Source organism: Lepidothrix coronata, unplaced genomic scaffold (genome assembly GCF_001604755.1).
Source record: "Lepidothrix coronata isolate B3197 unplaced genomic scaffold, Lepidothrix_coronata-1.0 Scaffold74, whole genome shotgun sequence".
NCBI classification, from domain to species: Eukaryota; Metazoa; Chordata; class Aves; order Passeriformes; family Pipridae; genus Lepidothrix; species Lepidothrix coronata.
In genome coordinates this window covers 2,394,417-2,416,548 of record NW_016690254.1, presented here as the reverse complement: position 1 = coordinate 2,416,548, position 22,132 = coordinate 2,394,417, and the positions used below count along the sequence as shown (strand labels likewise).

General features: G+C 38.5%; 1 protein-coding gene across 4 annotated transcripts in view; it reads left to right on the top strand.

Moving 5' to 3' along the window:
- The window catches only part of DIP2C (disco interacting protein 2 homolog C), a 310,204-nt gene that overhangs the window by 214,290 nt on the left and 73,782 nt on the right, over positions 1 to 22,132 (top strand). For all 4 annotated transcript variants that reach the window (XM_017819402.1, XM_017819401.1, XM_017819400.1 and 1 more), the window contains 8 exons: positions 2,509 to 2,600; positions 6,450 to 6,560; positions 16,557 to 16,680; positions 17,312 to 17,421; positions 18,748 to 18,850; positions 19,204 to 19,268; positions 21,031 to 21,124; positions 21,242 to 21,361. In XM_017819402.1, the coding sequence (XP_017674891.1) occupies positions 2,509 to 2,600; positions 6,450 to 6,560; positions 16,557 to 16,680; positions 17,312 to 17,421; positions 18,748 to 18,850; positions 19,204 to 19,268; positions 21,031 to 21,124; positions 21,242 to 21,361 (819 nt within the window). The remainder of the gene's footprint in view (positions 1 to 2,508; positions 2,601 to 6,449; positions 6,561 to 16,556; positions 16,681 to 17,311; positions 17,422 to 18,747; positions 18,851 to 19,203; positions 19,269 to 21,030; positions 21,125 to 21,241; positions 21,362 to 22,132) is intronic.

The following is a 22,132-nucleotide window of genomic DNA, read 5'->3' as shown; positions in this document are numbered from 1 at the left end:
TTTGCTCTGCCTGCTCGTGAGGATGGCTGGGGGTCTCTGCCCGCCCCCAGCAGCCCCTGCCCACCCTGGAGCAGAGTTGGCAGCAGCTGGGGGCAGACAGAGCCCACAAGGGTTAGAGTGACATTATAGAGCTTGTAAGGCCCTTATATTCCAGCTCCTTTCCAGCTGAAGGCAAACTGGCTCCTTCACTCTAGTTTTCCACAGTTTCATATCCAAAGGCGCATGCATGGCCAGTTACCCCAGCTACTTAACAAAAGATTGGTATCACAACAGCAAACAGAGAAGGAAAGGGCTGTGGTGACAAAAAATTCAAGTCTTTTCTGACCACTAGAAAATATTATGGGCCTTTTTTGTACATTTCGAAGTGTATACAAGCAGAAAGGTGAGGAATTAGGAAGTCAGCCTTGTATGCTCTATGTTTCAGAAGCTGAAATAAAGTTTTGGCAACAAAAGAGCATCATGACAAAATGTGTGTAAAGATTTGATTATTTAACACTTTACTAGAAAGTGCTCCTTTAAATTTTCTCGGTTTTTGAGAAAACTTAATTTCTGCATTTAACCAGATTTCTTAGGTGGAGATGATTGTACTGGTACCTGTGTACTTCTGAAAGAATGTGCCTAAATGCTGTAATATGAATAGTTCTTAGATTTTAAAGAAAATATTGTAAGATGGCACATTTGATAGCCAAAAAATTAGTGTATGTCACAAATGCAAATGTAAGACTTGTAACAGATTTAATCTCTATAGTTCAGACAGAACTTTTCACAGCAGCTCCTTATGTGTCTTGAAAAAGAAATTAAAAATTCAATGTTCATTTCAAGCTTGAAAGTGTTTTGTGTAAAGATGGTTCTTTTTTGCAATTCAGAACTTTTGCCAGGCTTTTGATTTCCATTCTCCAATTTCCTGTATCATTACTAATTGCTCTTTTAAGTTTGTTGCCACTGAAACTTTAATGTTGGAAAACTTTAAGAAAAAGAATATTTGCTTTCTTAAAGCATCCTTGTTTTCATCCTACTCACTTGTAAAGTTCAAGTGTTAACTGTAGCAGCAGGGATACTTTCAAAGATCTTCTTTCCATCAAATGCAGGTAGTTCTGCCACAGCACCGTGAGGGTTAATCCTGCAGACATATGCCTGTATCTGTGCTGAGTTTCCAGTGGAACAGAATCGAGTTGTGTTTCTTTCTGAGCATCAATACAGTTCAAAATGCAAATACTGGAGTAATTTTGAATAAATTAAAAAGTTTGCAAAGGATAGTTTGATGATACAATATTACTGGTTTTGTAAGAAATAATTGCATTTAGTACTTTCTTAATGAAAAGCAGCAGAGACCCTTCCAATTTTCCTTAAGTGGAAAAAAAGAAAATCTGGCCTTCTCATCATACTTTATATTTACATCAGATTTGCACTTAAAAATAATTCAGTAGTATTGCATTTTATGACCATGATGTGGAGGAACTTATTATAGCAACTGCTTGGCTTAGTTATAAATAGCAATGCTGCATGTTTGGGAGCCTGAACTGCTGAACTCCATAGGTAATCTGTTGTCAGAACCTATTATCGTTTCAGTTATTGGTGGCCATGAATTAAAGATTTGTTACTGTCAGACTGAATACTGCTTGAAGACAGTACCTTGGGGCCAGTCAAGCACAAAGGCTGTTAAACTTGGTATTGTTCAAATGAAAGTAACAAGATCTCTAAACAAAGAGCATCTGAAAGAGCAAAGGTGCCAATTGCTTGAAGGATTAATGAAAGGCGTGTGATGTGGGCGTATTGATGAGATAATTTTTTTTATAGTATATTGGGATGAGGACTTGATAAAGATCAGCTAAGCATGGTGCTGGAAAGATAAAGCAAGGGAGAAGAGAGACAGTAAGGAAGGGTACACAGGACAAGTGAAATGAAACTGAGAGAAGGGAGGGTATGGAAGCAGATGAGAAGAAAAAGCCAAGTTAAATGAATTAAAAGTGAAACAGCCGTATGGGTGTGCTAAGGTTCAGAGGGTCCCTGCTGCTTCAGTGTGCCCCTTTGGATGTGGGGTGTTTTCTGTTTGTTGAGGTTTTCTTTACTTTGTCTCTGCTGCTTGGGATGCCTTTTCTTTTTCCTTTGGTGGCTTGGGGTATGAGAAATGCCATTGGGAAACCTAAGTATCACCCTCAGAGGTCAGTCTGCACTGAAACGTGACTTGTCCAAATTGCTACAGCTGAGGTATCGGGGTGATGTCTGGACTTGATGATTTTCCAGACCCTTCTAACAGTTAGATTTTGGAGTCGAGATCCAATTTTCTCCAAAGTAAGAAACTTCTACCACAAAGAAAACTAATCTCCCTTTGTCTTGAAAAAAGAAGCTGATAGAAAACTTCTTATAAGTAGTGGTGTCACATTTAGTTGGAAAGCTAATATAAATGTTCCTACTATGTTTTTTCCGTTTCTCAGGTATTCTTTTTCTTTTATAATCTTGTGAAACATAAGAATTTTTAAATTAATTTCAAAAATTTTATGTTAATAGGCAAACTTTGGACCAGAAGTATGAAGGTTGCTTACAATATACTACACAAATTAGGCACAAAACAAGAACCAATGGTACGACCTGGAGACAGGGTGAGTATCTCAAAGATTTTTAGTTGCTAATAGTTCAGACCCAGTGTTGACAAAGAGAAAATGAGGTATTTGGGGTGCTCAGAGGAAATTAGTGAAGTGAAATATTAGGGAGGGGTGGGAACTGAAATCTGCTGTTTACTCAGAAGAAGTTTGATCATTCAGACAGATGTTTTGAACTGCATAATAAATAACCTGAGCTGGTACTCCCTGAATAGTAACTTGAAGTTGTGGCAACATCAACAATAAACATTCCCATGGAAAGTGATTTTTGGACACAGCACAACAGTCTGTTTAGCAAAATCTTGCTTATGCAGCCTGGAGGTGTCATGTGGATAAAAAACTTACTTACTAATGACTTTGTATTTTTTGAGATGGTAAAAACAAGAGAAACATTGTGGAGGACAAAGTCAAGCAAAGTAAGCACATTTTGGCAGCCAGTTAAATAAATGAATGATGCAGACTGGTAACACAGGGAATATTTCCACTCCTAGTTTCTGATGCTGCTACTGCTAGAGGCTGAATCTAAGTGAATGGATACAGCCCACAAAGAGCAAGAGTTGCAAAGGTAGCACTTTAAGATGTTAAATAAAGACAAGAACATCCTATGGTTTTGCTAACAATGTACTTACAAACCTACCCCTTTGTCTGCCAAGACTGGCTGAGCCTACTGCCCTTTTTCTCTTCCGGAGTGTGTCCAGAAAATTCCACAGGTCCCATTCCAGTTTGGATTTAAGCTGTGGAATGGATATTCCAGAACAAATTTGTCAGAAATGCAAATTTTAGTCTCCTGTCCTAGTGCTTAGTGTTGTGAGTGTGGGATTAAGTTTTTCCCCCAGAGTCTGATAGGAGTTCTCAAACTCTTGGTTCACTTGATCCTCTTGTGCCACACGTGAGAAACACACGTGTCTGAAAGCTTCAAAAATGAAAGAATGCAGTAACACTTTCCAGAAGGAAGAAAGAAAAAGAAAAAAAAGAAAAAAAATGAAACATGACAGTCCTTCCTCTGTTTCTTTTTGAAATAAATCATAAAGAAAATAACTAAATGATCTCTAGATCCTTAATCTGAATTGCTTCCTACAATGGCATTCAGCCAGGACTAGGATCTGAAGAATCTCTTTTACTTGACTTACAATTCTGTCTCTAAGCAACAGCAGAAGCAGCAAGTTGTTCTGGTGTACACATCAAAACAGTCCACCCAGAAAGCTCCGAAAGGAATAAAGTTCACATATGGGCAATGTGCATCTCTCCTTATCTGTGGTGTGCTACCTGCCTGTCTTTGTAGTCATTTACAGCAGCGGTCACTGGCATCTCCTAACATTAAGAAAGGATTTGTGGATAATTCAGGCTGAAGGCTGGAAATTTAGCTAGTGCGGCACATGTAAAGAACAAATTGCTGCTCTGCTAAAATAAGTCCACCTAGATTAGAGTGAAACAAATGTTTACAGCTGAGTGCTGAAAGCATATGTTTTGTGTTGTAAAAACATCTTGCCTAGCATCCCTGTGTAACAGGAACGTGATCATATGAAGCAACTTCACGTTGAAGATGAGGTGTTACTGCACTTCTGATGCTCTACGCTGTGGTTATTCTGGCTCTTATGCNTGTAATAACATAAAAGCTTTCTGAGCTTTTTGAAGGTGACTTTTTATTCTGACATAAGGTATTTTCTGCGACAACAGTTAAAGGCAGTTTTTACATACTAAATTAAACACAGCATATATTTCTGGTCTTTTCTAAATGAGAATGTCATTTTTTCCTTATGTTAATATTAAAATATTTTATTTTTTCCCTTTAAAAATCTCTTCTATCAATACAATCTCTATTTTTCATGATTACCATTACCTCACCTCTTATGTTCTTTGTCTGAGCCAAAAAATAAATGAATGTACCCGCATTTCATTCCCTGCTTCTGCTATTATTATACATGGCAAACTGCATTTGCCTTCTATAGTAATTTCAGAAATTTAACCTTACATCACCCCAGACAGCTGCCTGGAAATTAAGTTTGCCCTCTGAAATATCTACTAGATAACCAGATTCTCATCTCTTAATATACACTGTATGATTTGTTTTCTTTCAAGCTTAGCACTTTTTGCTTTTACACACATTATTTATTTATTTGGTACAAGTCTGTTAGTGATTAATGTTTTTTGGAGAGGAAGTTAATGCCTCTTTCCCACTGGACTTCAGTGAGATTTTTTTCACCTCTGTCAGCTCCTTTGCAAAGATTCCCATCCAAACCTTCACTGCTTTTAAGTAAGCAGAGACCAATACAAAACCCACAACCCTCAAAGTATCTTTTAGGTTTTTCAGATGTTTACTGGGCTCAGCAAAAAGGATTTGCACCTGGCAAAATCCTTGTATTTCCATTTCCCTTGAGGCTGTTCATGGTTTGTGCCTGTAGAATGCATACAGTGAGTTCTGCACTGCCATATCCAGCACTTGGACTGTTTAAAGTGCAAGTGTGCAGACAAAGTAGCCGTGTATTTGCTCTGACTCTAAACCTTGATGAAATTAGAATCTTTAGCTTACAAACCAGGTATTTCAGACCGACTTGGACAAGGTTGGTTAGTCTTCTTCTAGTTTGAAGAAATCCAGTTAATGTATAGAAGGTGACTATCTTAACTAAATTCTGGAAACACTTATAATCTCCAGTAACTGAACCTTTAAGTGTATATGAAAACATCATGATTTTACTTCAACAAAACTCCTATGGATGTCAAAGCAGTCAAAACTCAAGAGCTATTACATAGTTTCAGGAAATTTCAAGATGCTGTAATAATACACTCAGGTCCTGTGTGTGGGTCCAAAGGAATTAGGTTTGAAATCATTCACCATGCCTTTTGCATGCCACTTCAGTTGACCATGCAGGATAGTTACCAGCTGTGTTACAGCTGTTTAAGACAAGAGCTGAAAACATCCACTGGACTGAATCAAAACAAAACTGTAGACAGGATCCAGCCACTGAGGTCATTCACCAGCAAGTGAGAGCAGTAGTATTCCCTGCCCTTGCAAGGAGAGCTGTGGTCTCTGTAAGTTGCTGAATCCTCAGCAAGACCGTGCATCCTCACCTCTCCTTCCCCTTTGCCTGTGCAGGATCTCAGACAATGTCTGCACTGCCTGGAGGACTAAGCTGCACAGTTCAGCATGCTGGGGGAAGGAGGGCACCTAGTGAGCATAGTGGTGATTTGCTGTGATTGGTTTTGGCATTCTTTTATCTAAATAATTCCCCAACCCGAGCCCTGAAGCTGTGAAGTTCAACAAATCCACACCTAGGTTGGGGTGCGTCATGGATATGATAGTTTGCTTCTAGGTATCAGCTATTTGTGTGCACACAGTACACAGAAACTTCTACACTTGGACAGCAGTCCAGTCCTAAAATGAAACTGTTGCCTGAGGCAAAGCACAGTGAAACAAAACAATGTGTTAATGATTGACCTATTGACATAGTAAGTCTGCGTAATCTTAACTGATCACACCTCCACTTCAGTTTCAGTAACTTCAACAAATTATTATAATAGAATCTAAAATTCTATTAAATCCATTTACTTGGTTATTTAACACTGATAAAGCAATCAGTTAATTGAGAACCAGATGAAGGGTGTTGTCAACATGGGAAACAAGACAGCATGAAAATATTTAGCTACATTGTAAGTGAAAATGTTCATAAAAGGAATATTTATCAGAATAAATTCCTTCTGATTCCTCCTTTGTCTGTCATTAGGCATTTGAATAGTTATCTTAGAAGTGCTTCAATAATCATCTCTATCCAAAAGGAATCATAGAACCTTCAATTATCTTTATTTTACACCTAGGATAAAATATTTTTAATCTACATCTCTCTCCTTTAGGTAACGCTCGTGTTTCCTAACAATGATCCTGCTGCTTTCATGGTGGCATTTTATGGCTGCCTGCTTGCTGAAGTTGTCCCCGTCCCTATTGAAGTGCCACTTACAAGAAAGGTAGGGAACTGAATTTCTTCTCTATACTGCATTTTGAAACTTACATCAGAATAAATCACAACTGAACATAGCTTTTGAGTACATTTTTGTGGTTAACTAACTCTGAATCTGAGGATACAAAGATAGTGCTGTGTGGTGAATTATATATAGTTCCTCCTTTTCTGTGATGGAAAATCTGAAGATGTGCTTGTAGTTTCAGCAAATGCAGGTCCGCCTGGAAAAGGAGAGGAAAATTTTCCAAGACTGCAGCTCTGCCAGTCCTAGGTGGATTATCTTTGTAGCCTTTCAAAACATTCTGGTGTTGGCCACTGACAAAAAACCATTGGCAACAACTGCTGATTTTCCACCTGTCCCTGCAACCCAAGCTATGTTATAATGCCACTAGTGCTGTGTGTGCTACTTCAAAGCGGTTACGGAAATGCCTTCTCCTGTGTCTCTATGTTCATATGTGTCCCAAAGCTTCTGTCACCATGGTCCTCTCTGCCAAGGGTGGCACTTGGACAAATTAGGTTTAGGAATTCTTGCCATAGAACATGCATTCATAGAGAAAACTGACCACTGCTAATCAAAAGCCTTCCACATCCAGTGATGGTTCAGAGATTCAACCATGTATCCTAGGGAAGTGTTAGGAGAGCAGTTCCAGCGAGAAAGAGTGTCTGGGGGCATTGAGAGGAGTGGGGTGGGTGGTGTAGGTGAACCACAGCTGGGACGCTTACACTGATGCTCCTGAACTTGCATTTTTTTTCTGAGGATATATGCCTAGAAGGTTGTAAATACAGCAAAATATATTTATTCATTACAAGGTTTTTTTGTCATATCCCCTTAATTTGCCATGGCTGGCCGCTCCCACATATCCCCTTGTATAATCATTTTTTTATTAGCTAGCACTAATAATGCTTTACTTTAATTACTTGGTCTGGACTTGTCCACACAAAGAGTGTTCTTTAATCTTTACAAGATTTCTTTTTTAAACTAAATTCTTTTGGAAAATGTTGACTGAAGACATAAATTGTTTCCAAGGAAAGGGCTGGGGAAACGTATTGCTTTGCTCATATTTTCAGTTTTTCAACTGTCAAGGGCTTTTCGTTGAGATGCTCCAGTGTTACAGCACCCCAAAGCAGAAGCTCAAATCTTTGTTTCATGGATAGATACCCTACCTTTCAAATGAAAGCCATGAAACCAAGATTTTAAGCCCTCACATAGGCTTTTCATTTTGCACATGTCATGTAGCAAATTAACAGCTCAAAATATCTGGGGATTCATTCCTAACTGAACATGCTGGAACCTTCCTCACACCTGAGAAGCTGAGTTGATCTCTTAATTTCTCCATTACGATCACACATGCCCTGGCCAACATCTGTGGTGGGCTCCTGCCATAGTGAAACCAGAAGCTGGCAAGGAGAGAAGGGGTGGGAGCTGGAGGAAGGGGCGGTTTAATGAGCAGGTGAAGGAGGAGAGAGAGAGATGGAGTGAGTGAGTGAGTGAATGAGTGAGTGAGTGGATCAGACAACAAAAGGTCATGATCCAGCTGAGCAAACACGAGGGTGATTGAGCAGAAGGAAGGACACTGGGAACTAAGGGACAGAGGAGACAATAGGTGCCCCAGCTTAAACTGGCTAAGACTGGAGGAAAGATGCAGGTGAGCTAGAAAGGCAGTGTAAGAGGAGAGGATGGAACCTCAACCACCATGCCTGCTTTGGGGTAAAATTTGTAAAATGTTGTATTTGAGAGCACTGAGAGGTAGACATGACTACAGAACAAGGATGTTGAATTTAGTAGAAATACAGCGCATTTACATTGGGCTGCTATCACACTTTCACATCCAAGTACAGTACCTTAAGATAGTTTGAGGCAGTTGCATAACACTGTGCATTATTTCAATATAAACTAGAGATTCTATATGTGTCAAAAAGATTTTAATTTCTTATGTACATTTTAAGATCTTATAGAGTGCTCAAATGGGTAAATCTGCTTTCATTCTTTGATTAAAAAAGAAGCAACATGGCTTTGAAGGTTGAAAAATCTAATGTCTTTCCCTGTTATGGTTTTCTGAGGTTTAATGACATTTTAAAGTACATGGATAGGTGTAAATTTGATTTATTTTGGAACATCTGATACCACATCCATCTATTAAACTATAAAATCCAGCTGTCCAAGTAAATACTCTGTGTCAAATGAATAACTTACCATAGTTTGGCTGAACCTCTTGGGTGTTTGGGTTTTTTTGAATATGTGTGTATAAATGGATATATAAATATACACTTAAACATGCATGTATATATATTTATACAAAAGAATATATACAGATTTGGACTGTTTATCTTTTGCCATAATGTTTAAATATCAAACTAATAAAACAATAACAGAGATGTCAGTTAAAAAAGCAACATGATCTATAATCTATAAATAAAACTATGCAATCTCACAGCATATACTATTGCAAATATTTTTTGCATTTGTTTATATGTAAGGGCAACTGGAGTGGAAACAATGAGATGAAAATCGTGTTCTGAGTAGTCCCAGAAGGAATACCTCTGCTTGGTCAAATTGCAGTGGATTGCTTCTGGCATCCGTGGGAAGATGTCATTCGTGTCATCACACAATGGCCTAGACTGTTCTTTTGTGCTTTCCCATTATTTATCCTCTCTTCTACATGCTTCAGTACATTCTGGCATCTTTTGGGTTGCTTTTTGGAAGACAGAAATGTGAACTAACACATTTATATTATGAGCTTACAAAATACAGGATGAGCTATTTTAGGGAGTTATATTAGGAGCACATTTTTAATATTAAAAATTTGTATGAGCAGCTTTAATACTGTTCTGCATTTTCATAAGAAGAGTTTTTCACAGCTCTGTGCAAAATTTTGTCCTGGCGTTTTAAAACTGAACAATAGTGTTTGTAGCCAGATAGACTTTTGGCTTACAGATTACTCTGCAGACATCTGTATCCATATGGAAGTAAAGGCTTTTGCTTTACCTGCACATAGATTTTGTATGCATTCCCCTTTCTTCATAGCATGACTGTTATTTTTGTAAGACTTTAACAGGATTTTTTTCTGGTTTATTGTTAGGTGAAAGTCCGTGTCTCCTTGCTCTTTCCTTCTGTATCCCACCTTTGTGTTGACAGAATACCTAGAATACCCCCAGGACTTCAGGAGACCTGTCTGACCTAGCACCTGGCATGGATTGCCAGAATACCCAGCAACTATGCAGCATTCTTCAGTTTTATTCCCAGAATGCTTCCTGGTGTTCAGCAAAGACCTGGAAATTGTCATTCATGCAGCATGGTTTTGGCTCTTTAAATTTGTGACATTGGATCTAAAATTAAAAACTGAAATATCAGGCTTTTTTCAAATGCATCGAAACTAACTCTTTATTCTAGAAGCATCAATCAGAGGAGTTCCATGGTCATTGTAGTGATCAAACAAGCAGCATGTTTTATTTCTCCTCCTTTCCTTACATTAATAGCATTGAAATGCCTTTATCATCAACACTCCCCAAAATTGTTATATCTAATCCTCATCCCTTGGCTTATGGAGTCTGTTCTTTCAGAGCAGTGTCCCTCTCTCCAAATTTGCTTATGTTTCCCAAACGTTAGCAAATAATGTGTCCTATACAACACCTCTTCCTTCAGAACTGCCACTTTTGTTAATCTTGTCTGAAGCTGGAGTATTTGTTTCATTGTATATATGATATGATGTGACATGCAAATTGTATGTCATAGAATGGGCCATCAAAATAGAAGACATGGGAGTTTCAACATGTCGAATTCTAGTTCAAACAGTGATTTACTATGTCCCTTAGGAAAAGATTTAAAAATACAGTTTTGATTTCTCCTTCTTTAGATTTTTTAGGTCAGTGTTTTTTTCCATTTGATGGGCGCCATGCAAATTGTTTTTATTCTGCTCTGGTACAGTCAGGGGAGTTAATCAGTTTTAATGTGAAAATAACATTTTTGTCCTCCAAGCACATTCATAGTTATGCTCAGTCCCATGCTGTGAACATATGAACAAAGCAATCCCACATAGATCTTTATGGCCTCCTTATCTTAGGCAGAATTTGTGGCAGAGTGAGACATGAAAGCATGTAAAATTAAATTTCTCACTCAAAATACTCTTTCCTATCATCTTAGATTTAATGCTGTGTGTGCTTAGCAGGCATTTCTGTGCTCCTCCAGTTGCTGGCTCTGACAGTGTGGTTGGAAGAATCTGCCTGTGTATTGTCATAGGAAATCTGGAGATACCCACTCCAGGACACTTCAGTTTTTTTAAAGGATGCTTTATACAGGGTAAAAACTGTTTTTCAGGAGCTCTTTTTATTAAATCCTGAAAGATTATTAAAGCTTTTAGCAGTAGCCAGAGAGGTCTATCTCTTTCAAAACAGTGAAATTGTCCCAGTCATGTCTTCCTTTGAAGGAAGAATTCTATTCCAATGGAAGTACACCTTGACATCTTTCCTAGTGTTTCAGGGCCTGAGATAAAATGAGCTTTGCTTTCTCTCAGCTTTAGTCATCACTGGGCTGCAGTGCACCAGAAACACTGGAGCTTAAGATACTTTTGAACATCTTTTGACAATGCATCTCTTTCTCCCCTGGATTTAAAATATCCATAAAATGTTATATATTTTTCTTTCAGTGACAATCTTCCATCTCTCCAGAGAATGTAAGTTCCCTCAGCCCCATGTGAGCCCCTGGTGCCTGTCTATCCCCCTTCATACACTTTAGCAGTGAAGCACTCATTTTGCCACAGTCAATCTCAGATCCTTTAAAGTCTGTTTTCTTATTATATTTTCAAGTTTAGGCAATTATAATTTCCTAGAGGGCATATCACATTTCACACAGTGTCCTTTGCCAAAAATAACCATTGTCTTGCTTTCATTAAGACTTCTGGACATTAAGACTGCTCATGGTTGCAGATATCACATGCAAATTACAGGCAGACACCAAAGCCATTGTCCAACTAATTTCTTCATCTTAAAGCTGGTTATGAAGATTGCATCTGCATTGTGTTTAACTTTGGTTAAGGTCTTTGAGATCTCTGTTTTAAAAATAGAGTGTTTCCTCGATGCCTTTTCACTTTTGACTTTTGTGTCTAATAGTTGCCCTATTTGTTCTTTACCAGCAAATTTTTGGTAGAGTAAGAGCACTGCAGCTCAAATAAGCATTGTAACAGAAAACAAGATTAGTTCAGTCTGTGATGCTCCCCCACATAATTCTCATTTTAAAAACAGTCTGGGATTTGCAAGTGAACAGAAGTACCCTTTATCAGGCCAACCTTTGCACAGGCTGTCTCTTCTTTCCTTTCTTATTAGATAAGGACATGCACTCTCAGTCACAGAGACAGGATCATAATTGTTTTCCTTCACACAGATACTCTCACAAAGCATTATAGAAATGACACTAACAGCATGCTGAAATGCAACCACACGTGGGATTTTTTTATCCAGACAATGAATTATCGCTCTCTACAGCAGGAAGAAGACAATTTGTCTCCAGGTAGTGGTGAAAACCTTTAGCGAACCTTTAATAAAAGTCTTTAGAAAACTTTGAATGGTTGCCTACAGCAGAGAGGATTTCCGTCTCGCTTCATATGAAAGATTGATCTCTCTAGGTGTGTGCAGACATAGTCTGAAGCTATGCACACCTCAGTTTTTGTACCTCAGCAAGTGTTGTGTGCCTTCAAGAAATGTAAAATGATAGCTCCAAAGTCAGCAAGTGATCTCGAACCTCATGCTACAATACCTCAGCTGCGTATTTTGCCTTCCACCCGCATTATGTGTCATTTCAAGCTGTGAATTGTGGAGGATTTGACAATGAGCATCACTGGCAAGTCTCTCCCTGTCTGTGGTTGGGACTGCGTTGAGTTGTTTCACCTGGTCCCCACTGGCTTCCTGAGGTTTTTCTGCCCCTACAAAATTCAGCAAAATAAAGTGTTTGTGACAAGTGGGGAGTTGCCAAAGTGGCAGATTAGCATAAATTACCAAAATAACAAGTAATACTGCTGACAAACCAGTGTGTTGTGAAAATCTATTCCCTTTACAGGCAGGAGAGTAATTTTATTTACGATGGGAGGAGGATATTGGGTTTTTTGGGGGAAAGATTATTTGGTTGTGTTTTTTTCTACTTACAAAGTAGTTTTCAGCATGCAACCATTCATTTCACATTACTCAAAAGGCAGGCCGATAGCTTGTCTCTGAAATCTGAAATAATCAATGCCTTTAAAGTCAGTAGCTTTTTCATGGCCCACATGGGACCTGTGACTGCTTCAGGCAAAGGACTGCATTTTTAACTCAAACTTCATTTTTCAAACGTACACGTTTTGCCCAAGGTCTTCAGTGCTCTGGGCTGATCCTGCTGAGGTACGAGGAACAGCAAATTCTCTCATGTTCACAGGATTGGATGTGTAGGTAAGGTTGTGGTGTGTCTGTGGGATGTATAAAAGTTTCAGATCTTCCACCTACTGGCTGTCAGTTCAGTATCTCAACAATTTCTTCTATGGGGCAGCAGATATCACAGGAGCACTTCCATGGGGAAAGGGATGTCAACCTCTTCTTCATGTCTCTGTTCTCTGCAGTACTTTTAGCTTCTAAGTCAGAATGAAGCCACCAGAAGCAGACAGAAGGTGGTGATAACCTAGTCTCTCACTAGGTGTGAGAGACTGAGACTGAAGATGGAATTGGTGAACACCAAGTAGGATGTTATCAGAAAGCTTCATTGCGTTCACACTGCAAAATCCTCAACTCCTGTGGCCCTGGGGAACAGTCTATCACAGCACCCCTGCTTCAGCATCTTGATTTGCCTTTTTCTTGCAAGGCAGGGTTTAATGTGGCCACCAAGGCATGGCACAGGATTTGAAAGTCTGTAAAACACACTACATACCGTCGCACCTGGCAAAATTCTTCCAAACTCCTATGGTAGTGTTACATCACATAATTGTGTAGTCATTGTTTTCCTTACAATTGAAAGAATAACTGTACAGAAAAGAGTGGGCTGAAGATTTTGGTGCTATGTGAGATGTGAAGTTGTTCTAATGTAAAGCAATCTGTGAAGTGTGACATGTGCGTAGATTGTATTAAATAATCTGAATGTGTGTGTGAGGTACTACAAATGAATGAATAATATTTGTGTGGACATTCTCTCATCACCATGGCTAGGCTTCGTGTTATATAAGTTTCCTTTTATTTTGCTGTCAGAAGAGCAAAAATATCCCTCAGGGCCATGGTATGCTGATGCTCTAAGGTCCACACTTTCTACTGGTTTACTTACATTAGATTTGTCATGGAATTTGTTAGGTTAATTTCTGCTTATAAAGCTGAATTAAATGGAATTTCATTGCCTGAGAATTGGCATTTTCTTGACACAGTGGTGAAACAGTTTGCTAGCAGTGTTTTGTAGGATATACAATTACAACACTATAATTTAAAATTGAGATCAATGCAGTTGCTGCATTCAATTATAGAATTTATATGCCTTTTTTTAGTTGGTAGTTAAAAATTCTTAAAATATTAGTAAATATTTTTTAGATTAAATTTAATGGGAAATTTTGGGTAATGGTAGTATGAATCATATTTTAAGAAACTCATCACCCCCCTTTATAGATGAAAGAGTAGCAGGTCTCAGAAGCTGTGTCTTGCCCAAGGAGTGATGTTTTTCATGGATTACTCCAGCCTTCATCTTCCTGCCATTCTTTCTGAGGGACCACCAAGGAGAGCCATCTCACCTGCATTGTTCAGGCACCCATATTTCCTTCCTTTGAACAGATCCCAAGAGGGGAGACACCAGGTCTCATCCTCACATGGAACCAAGATCAGATCTGGCTAAGTGCTTGATCCCACAGGTTTGACAATACAAATATGGACTAGCTAACACAAGAATCAGTGACACAGTAATGGTTGACAGAGCTCTTTAAGTTCTGGAAGCCCCACTGGTGCAGGTGTGGTGGGGTCAACAACATGCTCCCCAAAATGTTGTTCATGGATATACCAGTATTATTCTCTGTTGTTCAAAAGGTACTCTCATTGTCTGGTTTTATATTGGAAAAGATTATACACAAGCTTAAGTTTAAAAAATCTTCCTGGAAAAGTGCCTTTTAATTTTTTCCTGTTTTTATATGCATTCTGGTTATAATAAGCAAAAACAAATGCTTTTTCTGATTCTGGATAGAAGGAGTTATATAGCATAGACTTGACAGATCAATTTATTTTTGCTCAGCTATCAAAGTTCTGATAATTGCTGCCATAAACATATTTTGAGGTGGTATGAAAAACAAGTAAGCCCTTGCTTTTTTTCTGATCTGATTGCTTCTCCGTTTTAGATGGTTTTATTTGACTACATAAAAATTTCATTAAAAATTAGTCAGATAGGCTCTGGGGCTTTCATCATACAATTTTGCTTTGAATGAATCAATAGATTAAAGCAACTACTGTATTTCTGGTTGTTTCCATGGTTAAGTGTACTTTATGGTTGATTCGAAAGATATTTTAATTTGATTGTAAGACTCTCTAGACTATTTTCTGTAGAATTGTTTTGTGGAGAAAGAGTTAATACTTCTATGTGCATTTACATCTTCGGTTTTGCTCTGTTGAAGAGCTTAGTGAATAGATGTAAAGTTTATAAAATAATCATGACAAGATACTATACGTACAGCAGACATAATTCTGTAGAAGCACAGCATCTCTTAAAGAACAGCTATGGCCTAGACTTGAAAATCATCACATGACTTCTTAGTCTCAGTGCCTACACGCCCTTGATGAAAGTAAAATGTAATGAGCTTACTCTAATGGGCACTTGACTATATGTAGTGCTCCTGAAATGTGTCTGTTACTACTCAATAAAATGGCTATTGACAAATCAGGTTAGATCAGCAATAATAGGGATACTGTCACCACTGTATGCCCATATAGCATCTTAAGGGTTTAGAGCTTTATCCAGGTGGAAGCATCTATAATCTATATTATTTCCTAGAATTATCACAGAATGGTTGGGGTTGGCAGAGATGTCTGAAGGTCACTCCCCTCCTCAAACAGGGCCACGTAGAGCAGGTTGCTCAGGACTACATCCAGGAGGCTTTTGGATATCTCTGAGTGTGGAAACTCTGCAACCTCTCTGGGCACGCTATGCCAGTCACCCTCACAGAGGGTGCTCAGAGGGAACTTCCTCAGTTTTGGTTTTTACCCATTGCCTCTGATCCTGTCACTGGGCACAACTGGAAAGAACCTGGCTCCATCTTCTTTACACCCTCCCTTCAGGTGTTTGTACATACTGATGAGATCCCCCCTAAGCCTTCTGTTCTGGAGGCTGAGCAGTCCCAGCTCTCAGTCTTTCCTCATAGGAGAGTTGCTCTAGTCCCTTAATTATCATAGTGGCCTTTCACTGACTCCAGTAGCTCCATGTCTTTTACTTGGAAGCCCAGAACTGGCGCTAGAGATGTGCCTCACTAGTGCTGAGGGGAAGGATCACCTCCCTCAACATGCTGACAATTCTTTGCCTCACACAGGGCAGGATGCCATTTGCCTTCTTTGTGCCAGGGCACATTGCTGTTCACATTCAACATGTTGTCCACCAGGACCCCCAGGTCCTTTACTACAAAGCTGCTCTCCAGATGGTGCTGGTGCAGGCGGTTGTTCCTCTCCAGGTGCAGGACTTTGAATTTGCCTTTGTTGGACTTTGTGAAGGGCGTGTCTGCCCATTTCTTCAAGGATCCCTCTGGAAGGAACAATCTTCTGACACTCCTCTCAGCCACTCGTCATCCTTTCTGAAGAGATGCGAGAGCAGATGCCATCTGATGGCTTCCATTCTCTTTATAATTTATATTCATACAGACAAGAGGTGTGGAATTCCGTTGTCAATGTACAGATGAGTTTTGATAATCAGCTAAAAGGAAATCAGCTTAAAGGAAAGAGACTGTTTTCCTCTCAAGATAATGTGCCCAAGGACAAAAATTATTTCAGCCTGTAATCACTTCTAATCAATTCTGTGTATTTTGTCATCTCTTAGGATGCAGGAAGTCAACAAATAGGCTTTTTGCTTGGAAGCTGTGGAGTTACTGTGGCCTTGACCAGCGATGCATGCCATAAAGGACTGCCTAAAAGCCCCACAGGGGAGATACCACAGTTTAAAGGTAATTTAACCCTTACTTTTAGTGGCTATCACTGGTCATTTACTACAACAGTAGTAAACATTGCACTTATTTAGTGTCTGTGGGTGAGGATCAGCCCGTGATGAAACACTTGCCACAGGAGCAGCTGTGGCTGCTGGGACACCGTTGTCCCAGTGTGTCACTGCTGGTGGTGATGGCTGTGCCCACCTTGTGGCTGGAGAGCAGTACCAGTGCTTCCAACCTGGTTCTCTGCTGGCTAAGCTGGGCTGCTGAGATCATCTGTGGCCACAAGCAAAATTAAACCAACAGACTTATGACTGTAGTAGATGAGAAGCATTCTTACGATTCAATCCGATAGCTAAGTGTAGGGACAGTAACCTCTGGCAGGAGAGTGGTAATGAAACTGTTTGGGTCAATAACAGCTTGAACTGCCCAGCCATTTCCTCAGAGATTGTCTTAGACCATGATAGCTGTGTTAAGAAAACAATTCTGGAAAATCTTCTTTCCCATACTATATTGAGGTTCAAAAAGAATCAATGTTTAGGTAATGGTAACACAGGCATTTGAGGAAAAAAGCTTTGTCAGGGAAGACTTTTGTCTTGTCTTATCCAGCAGAAACTCAAAAAAAGCTGAACTCTTGTTTGTACCTCAGGCTGGCCAAAGCTGCTGTGGTTTGTCACAGAGTCTAAACACCTCTCCAAGCCGCCTCGTGACTGGTTCCCACACATCAAGGATGCAAACAATGACACAGCTTACATTGAGGTGAGTTAATGAAGATGCATCTTCTCCTCGAATCATTACATATGGCACTTCTGCATTAGGTAAACATCATTATTCATTCACTAGTCACAGAAGCAAAGAACATCCTGGTTTAGCCTGTTAATAAGTAATACTTTACAATAAATTAGACCGATACTGATTTCAGAAAAGTTAATGGAATGTTAAATTGCATTTTGGGCATTTCTAACGTAAATGTTTTTATGTTGTCTATGTGGCTGCTGCAATACTATATTAAATTTGCCTTGACCAATCTCAGTCTCGTTCATAGTGTGGGCTTGATAGATGACAAGGATTGATAGATGACAAGTTTCACAGTGAAGCTTCAGTTCTCATATCACAACCTTGAGACCCTTTGAAAGAGAAAGAACTTCTTCTTCCAATGGTTACCTATCACTTACTGCTTTGTGAGTCATACTCCCCCCAAAAACCAGTATCAGGAAGGGCAAGTTAGCAATGCTGTTAAGTTTAATTTTCTTCCCTTTTTTTCCACATCATTTTCTTCTACTTCTGCATAGACTCAAATGCCTTGAATTCAGTGGTCTTAGTATGGAATTTAAATGACTAAGTTCAAGCAAATGGAGGGAAGGTATTTCCTGTCTTTGTGCAGTCAGAACACTGGGTTAGAGAAGCAGAGATGTCTTGATTCTCAATCTGTGATTATCTTCATCATGGAGAAAGATAAATGTTTAATTTACTAATTGCCACAGAGTTTTCAGACTTTTGCATAAAGTCAAAACATTATTGCAATCATCCCAAATGGTTTCCCACCTCTTTTTCCTCCTTTTTTCTCATGAGTCTCATATTCTCATTAAAGAGCATATGTCTTTCAGACTGTATACATATAGATTATTATTACAGCACCCAGCAAGGATTCTGAGGTCAGCTCTTATCCCATGCCTTATAAGATGCACAAGGGAGCTCGGGTTTATTGGTTGGCCTATAAAATGTAACATAAACACTGAACAGACTGAACTAGGTTGTTCTCTGCTAAACCTAGCCAGTCATCTAGTCATTAACATGGTCAGAGTTGTTAGAATTATTTTTCCATGATTCCTGTTTTCAAACAAGAGGTGGATTTCAGATATCAAGCCTGGGAAGCTTCAGTCAAAAAGAGAAAGCCTATCTGAAAAAAAGTATCTTTTAACAAAGAAGTATCTCCAAAATTCCTCAATACTGCTGCCTTCTTAAAATAGAGTCATTAGATGTGCCAATCATTCACCTACGTAGGAAACACTTTAAACATAGCTATTAAATAATGGAAATAGGGTAATTATTGCACACTGACTTTCCCTGGTTATTTCTTTTTAGTACAAAACATGTAAAGATGGAAGTGTGCTTGGGGTGACTGTGACAAGGATTGCGCTGCTGACACACTGCCAAGCTCTGACCCAGGCATGTGGATACACAGAAGGTACAGAGTACACTTCACTTGCATCATCCTTAAAATCAAGTGTGAATTGTAGCTTATTTCTCATTAGGTTCCTATCTTATGTTTTACATAGATTTGGTCCAAAGGCTTCTAGCTTTAAAAACTGGATTTTTTTTTTTATTTGTTTTAGGAAATATGCACACGTTTAAAATATCTATAGGAGAGGTACAAATAATGCCCTAGCCAATATAAATCCTACAGTGGAAATTTACTGTGAAAGTTAACCTTTGAGGTCACTGGTCATGTTATACTGAAGCTTCCTTCCCTTGAGTGGGTTTGCCTTGGGTTAGTGCCATGTTCTGAAAAATAAACTCTGCTTTGTTTTTGTTGGACAGCTGAAACAATTGTGAATGTATTAGATTTCAAGAAGGATGTTGGTTTATGGCATGGAATTCTTACAGTAAGTATGTTTTTTTATTCTCCGTGAGTACTGGAAAATAAACTAACCTAATATGCTTATTGCTATCTCAAACTGGGATGTCCTACAGTTTAATACAGTTTTTTTTTGCTTTGAAAGCAAAGTAAATGTGACTTAAACTTCTTCTGGAGCACATACCCATAATGATTGTGGTAAAGATCTCAATGTATTTTTATGCATCATGTCAAGTACTCTAGCCCCATTCTTACCACATTACTCTTATCGATGTATCATTTTGCGATCAAACTTTACAGCATAAACAAATTAATTTAGTACTTACCTCTCTAAAGATATGATCCAATGGCATGGCTCTATTGCCACTGATTATCTTTGCTGTCAAAACTCCCACCAATAGATGGTTTTACTAATATTAAAACATTTCTGATACCTTATATTACGTTAATTGTCCACTTGTTGTTTGAATGTCTTCCTCAATTGACGTGGGAGGCAACTGACATATTTTTAAGGATTGCTTCTACCAGGGCTATTGCAACCAGTGACTGACAAAATGCTTACGATTCACTGATCATTTTAAGAACAGATATCAAGTTTCGAAGGGCCACTGTTTGGGGGGGGCCCATGATTTTGGAGGTCCTTATGATTCCCAGCGATTTGGAGGTCCCTCTGATTCCCAGTGATCTGATATACTTTTCCCATGCAGTGTTATACTGTTCTTAGTATCAAAGGGCAGTAGTAACATTTCTGAAGCAGAAATGAACTATTAGGCTTAATGCCCTTAAGTATCTCATGTTAAAAAACCATCTTTATCGCTGAAGTTGAAAGCAAGTGTCTAATAGAGCTTTTCTGTGCCTTCCTTTGCTATTAATCTTGGTCTGAACTTCAACATTACTTGCCTGTAAGTGCTTTTCCTGTACCTGTGCTTCTGCCAGACTGAAAAGAGAACAAGTGTTTAGATGACTAATCCACTGGGACACTTAACCTTTCTTAAACCTAGGTTTGCCAAAACAAATAATGTATTTAACCTGAGCTGCTATGAGGGGAGGTGTGTTACCCTCAGAAGATATTTCTAAATGGTAACAGAAATAAAGCAGCAGCGCATTTACAGGCTGGTTTTTTAGCGCTGAGAAATCACGGATGCAATTGACAGGCTCAGACTGAGAGAACAGTTTTGGATCTGTCATTGGTTTCACTCAGCTGCTTTTTCTAAACTTCCTGGAATTTTTCATGACCTTGCTGAAAATACTGGAATTAGCTCACCTGCAGGACTAAAACCTCCTTCATTTATTTTCTGTTAAAATAAATTGATCTCTGCTTAGTCTGTGACTGCAATTTCTCTGTCTTTTAATTTATTTGTGCCCCACTACCACTGATAGCTTTTTGGTCTTCCCAGAGGTGGATTTCTTTAGACAGATATGTTGCTGCTACTTGTCCTTTGTGTTCACATATATGGAAGTTTAGTGGGCTTAGGGATAATGTTAACCTACATAGCAAACATGTAGATATCTTCGAGTATAAATAGAAGGAAAGTGTTTAATTTTTTTCAGTACTTCTTCAAAGTTATGATCTGCTTAGTCTAAATCCTAAATCCTTAATCCTTAATTAAAGCATTGGTAAATGGGTGTCTGTTTCATCTCAGTGTAGGTAGACAGATAGGAAAAGTTGAATGCCAGCATTATTAATAAAATAAGCATAGAGTGATTTGCATAGATGCCCCTGCCCGTAACGCAATATAAATAGTTACCATGATTGTTGTATAAAACCTGTTTATCTTTTTTGATTTCAGAGTGTCATGAACATGATGCATGTTATAAGTATTCCATACTCCTTAATGAAAGTGAATCCACTGTCATGGATACAAAAAGTCTGTCAATACAAAGGTAAGAAACAAGAATATACAAAAGTTTCCTTGATAGTCAAAATCAAAGGTACAATTTGATAATATGGCTGTATAGCTTTTATATGGTGTATTAGTAACTTTCTCATTCTTATTGCAGCAAAAGTAGCCTGTGTAAAATCCAGGGACATGCACTGGGCATTGGTGGCACATCGAGATCAGAGAGACATCAACCTTTCCTCGCTGCGTATGCTGATAGTGGCTGATGGTGCAAACCCATGTAAGCTGTGCTGCTGCAGTGCAGCAGAGAACAGGAAGGGGTTTCTGTCTTGCGTTTAAAGTTTCAATCTTCAGCCATCTTAGCTAAAATATTTTCAAAAAATAGGGTTTGTCTACTGTAAACTGTATGACATTTACGAAAACGGTAATTAATTTTGGATTTTTTCAAAATATATTTTTCTTTAGCTAATCCTGAGGCAAACTTGATATTCCACATAACGTAAGTTGCAGTAAATCCAATTTTGTTTAACATGACAGTTGCATAAAGGCTGAAGCTATAAAGACCTGAAGCAATAAAGATCTTAAGCTGTAGAAAAGATCAGAACATTTCCTGAATGATGGTACTCAGATGGAGAAGTAACTGAGAATTTTAGGGGAATACTTATGCTACTCTAGAGAAACACATCTGGATCTATTAATGACAATTGATAGCATTAACTGTTTCTTTGTATAATATAAGATACTGGCCTATAGGTGTTCTGCTTGTTCATAGTAGTTTACTTTGAATTTCTAAATTAAATTTTTAATTTCACTCATCCTAAAAAAGAACACTGTAATGATGTTCATATTGGAATTTAGCAGTAATGGCTTTTCTACATGAGTATATGCTCAAAATTGTGTCTTCATTCTCTGTATGCATACACAACTGCATATACATATATATGGTTGTAGCAGCTATGACTTATTTCCCAGTGGACATGGATACTTTTTAAATTATTTCTCCCGAAAAGCCTATATATATTAAATAGTAAGTTTGCAGTTTGAATGGTGT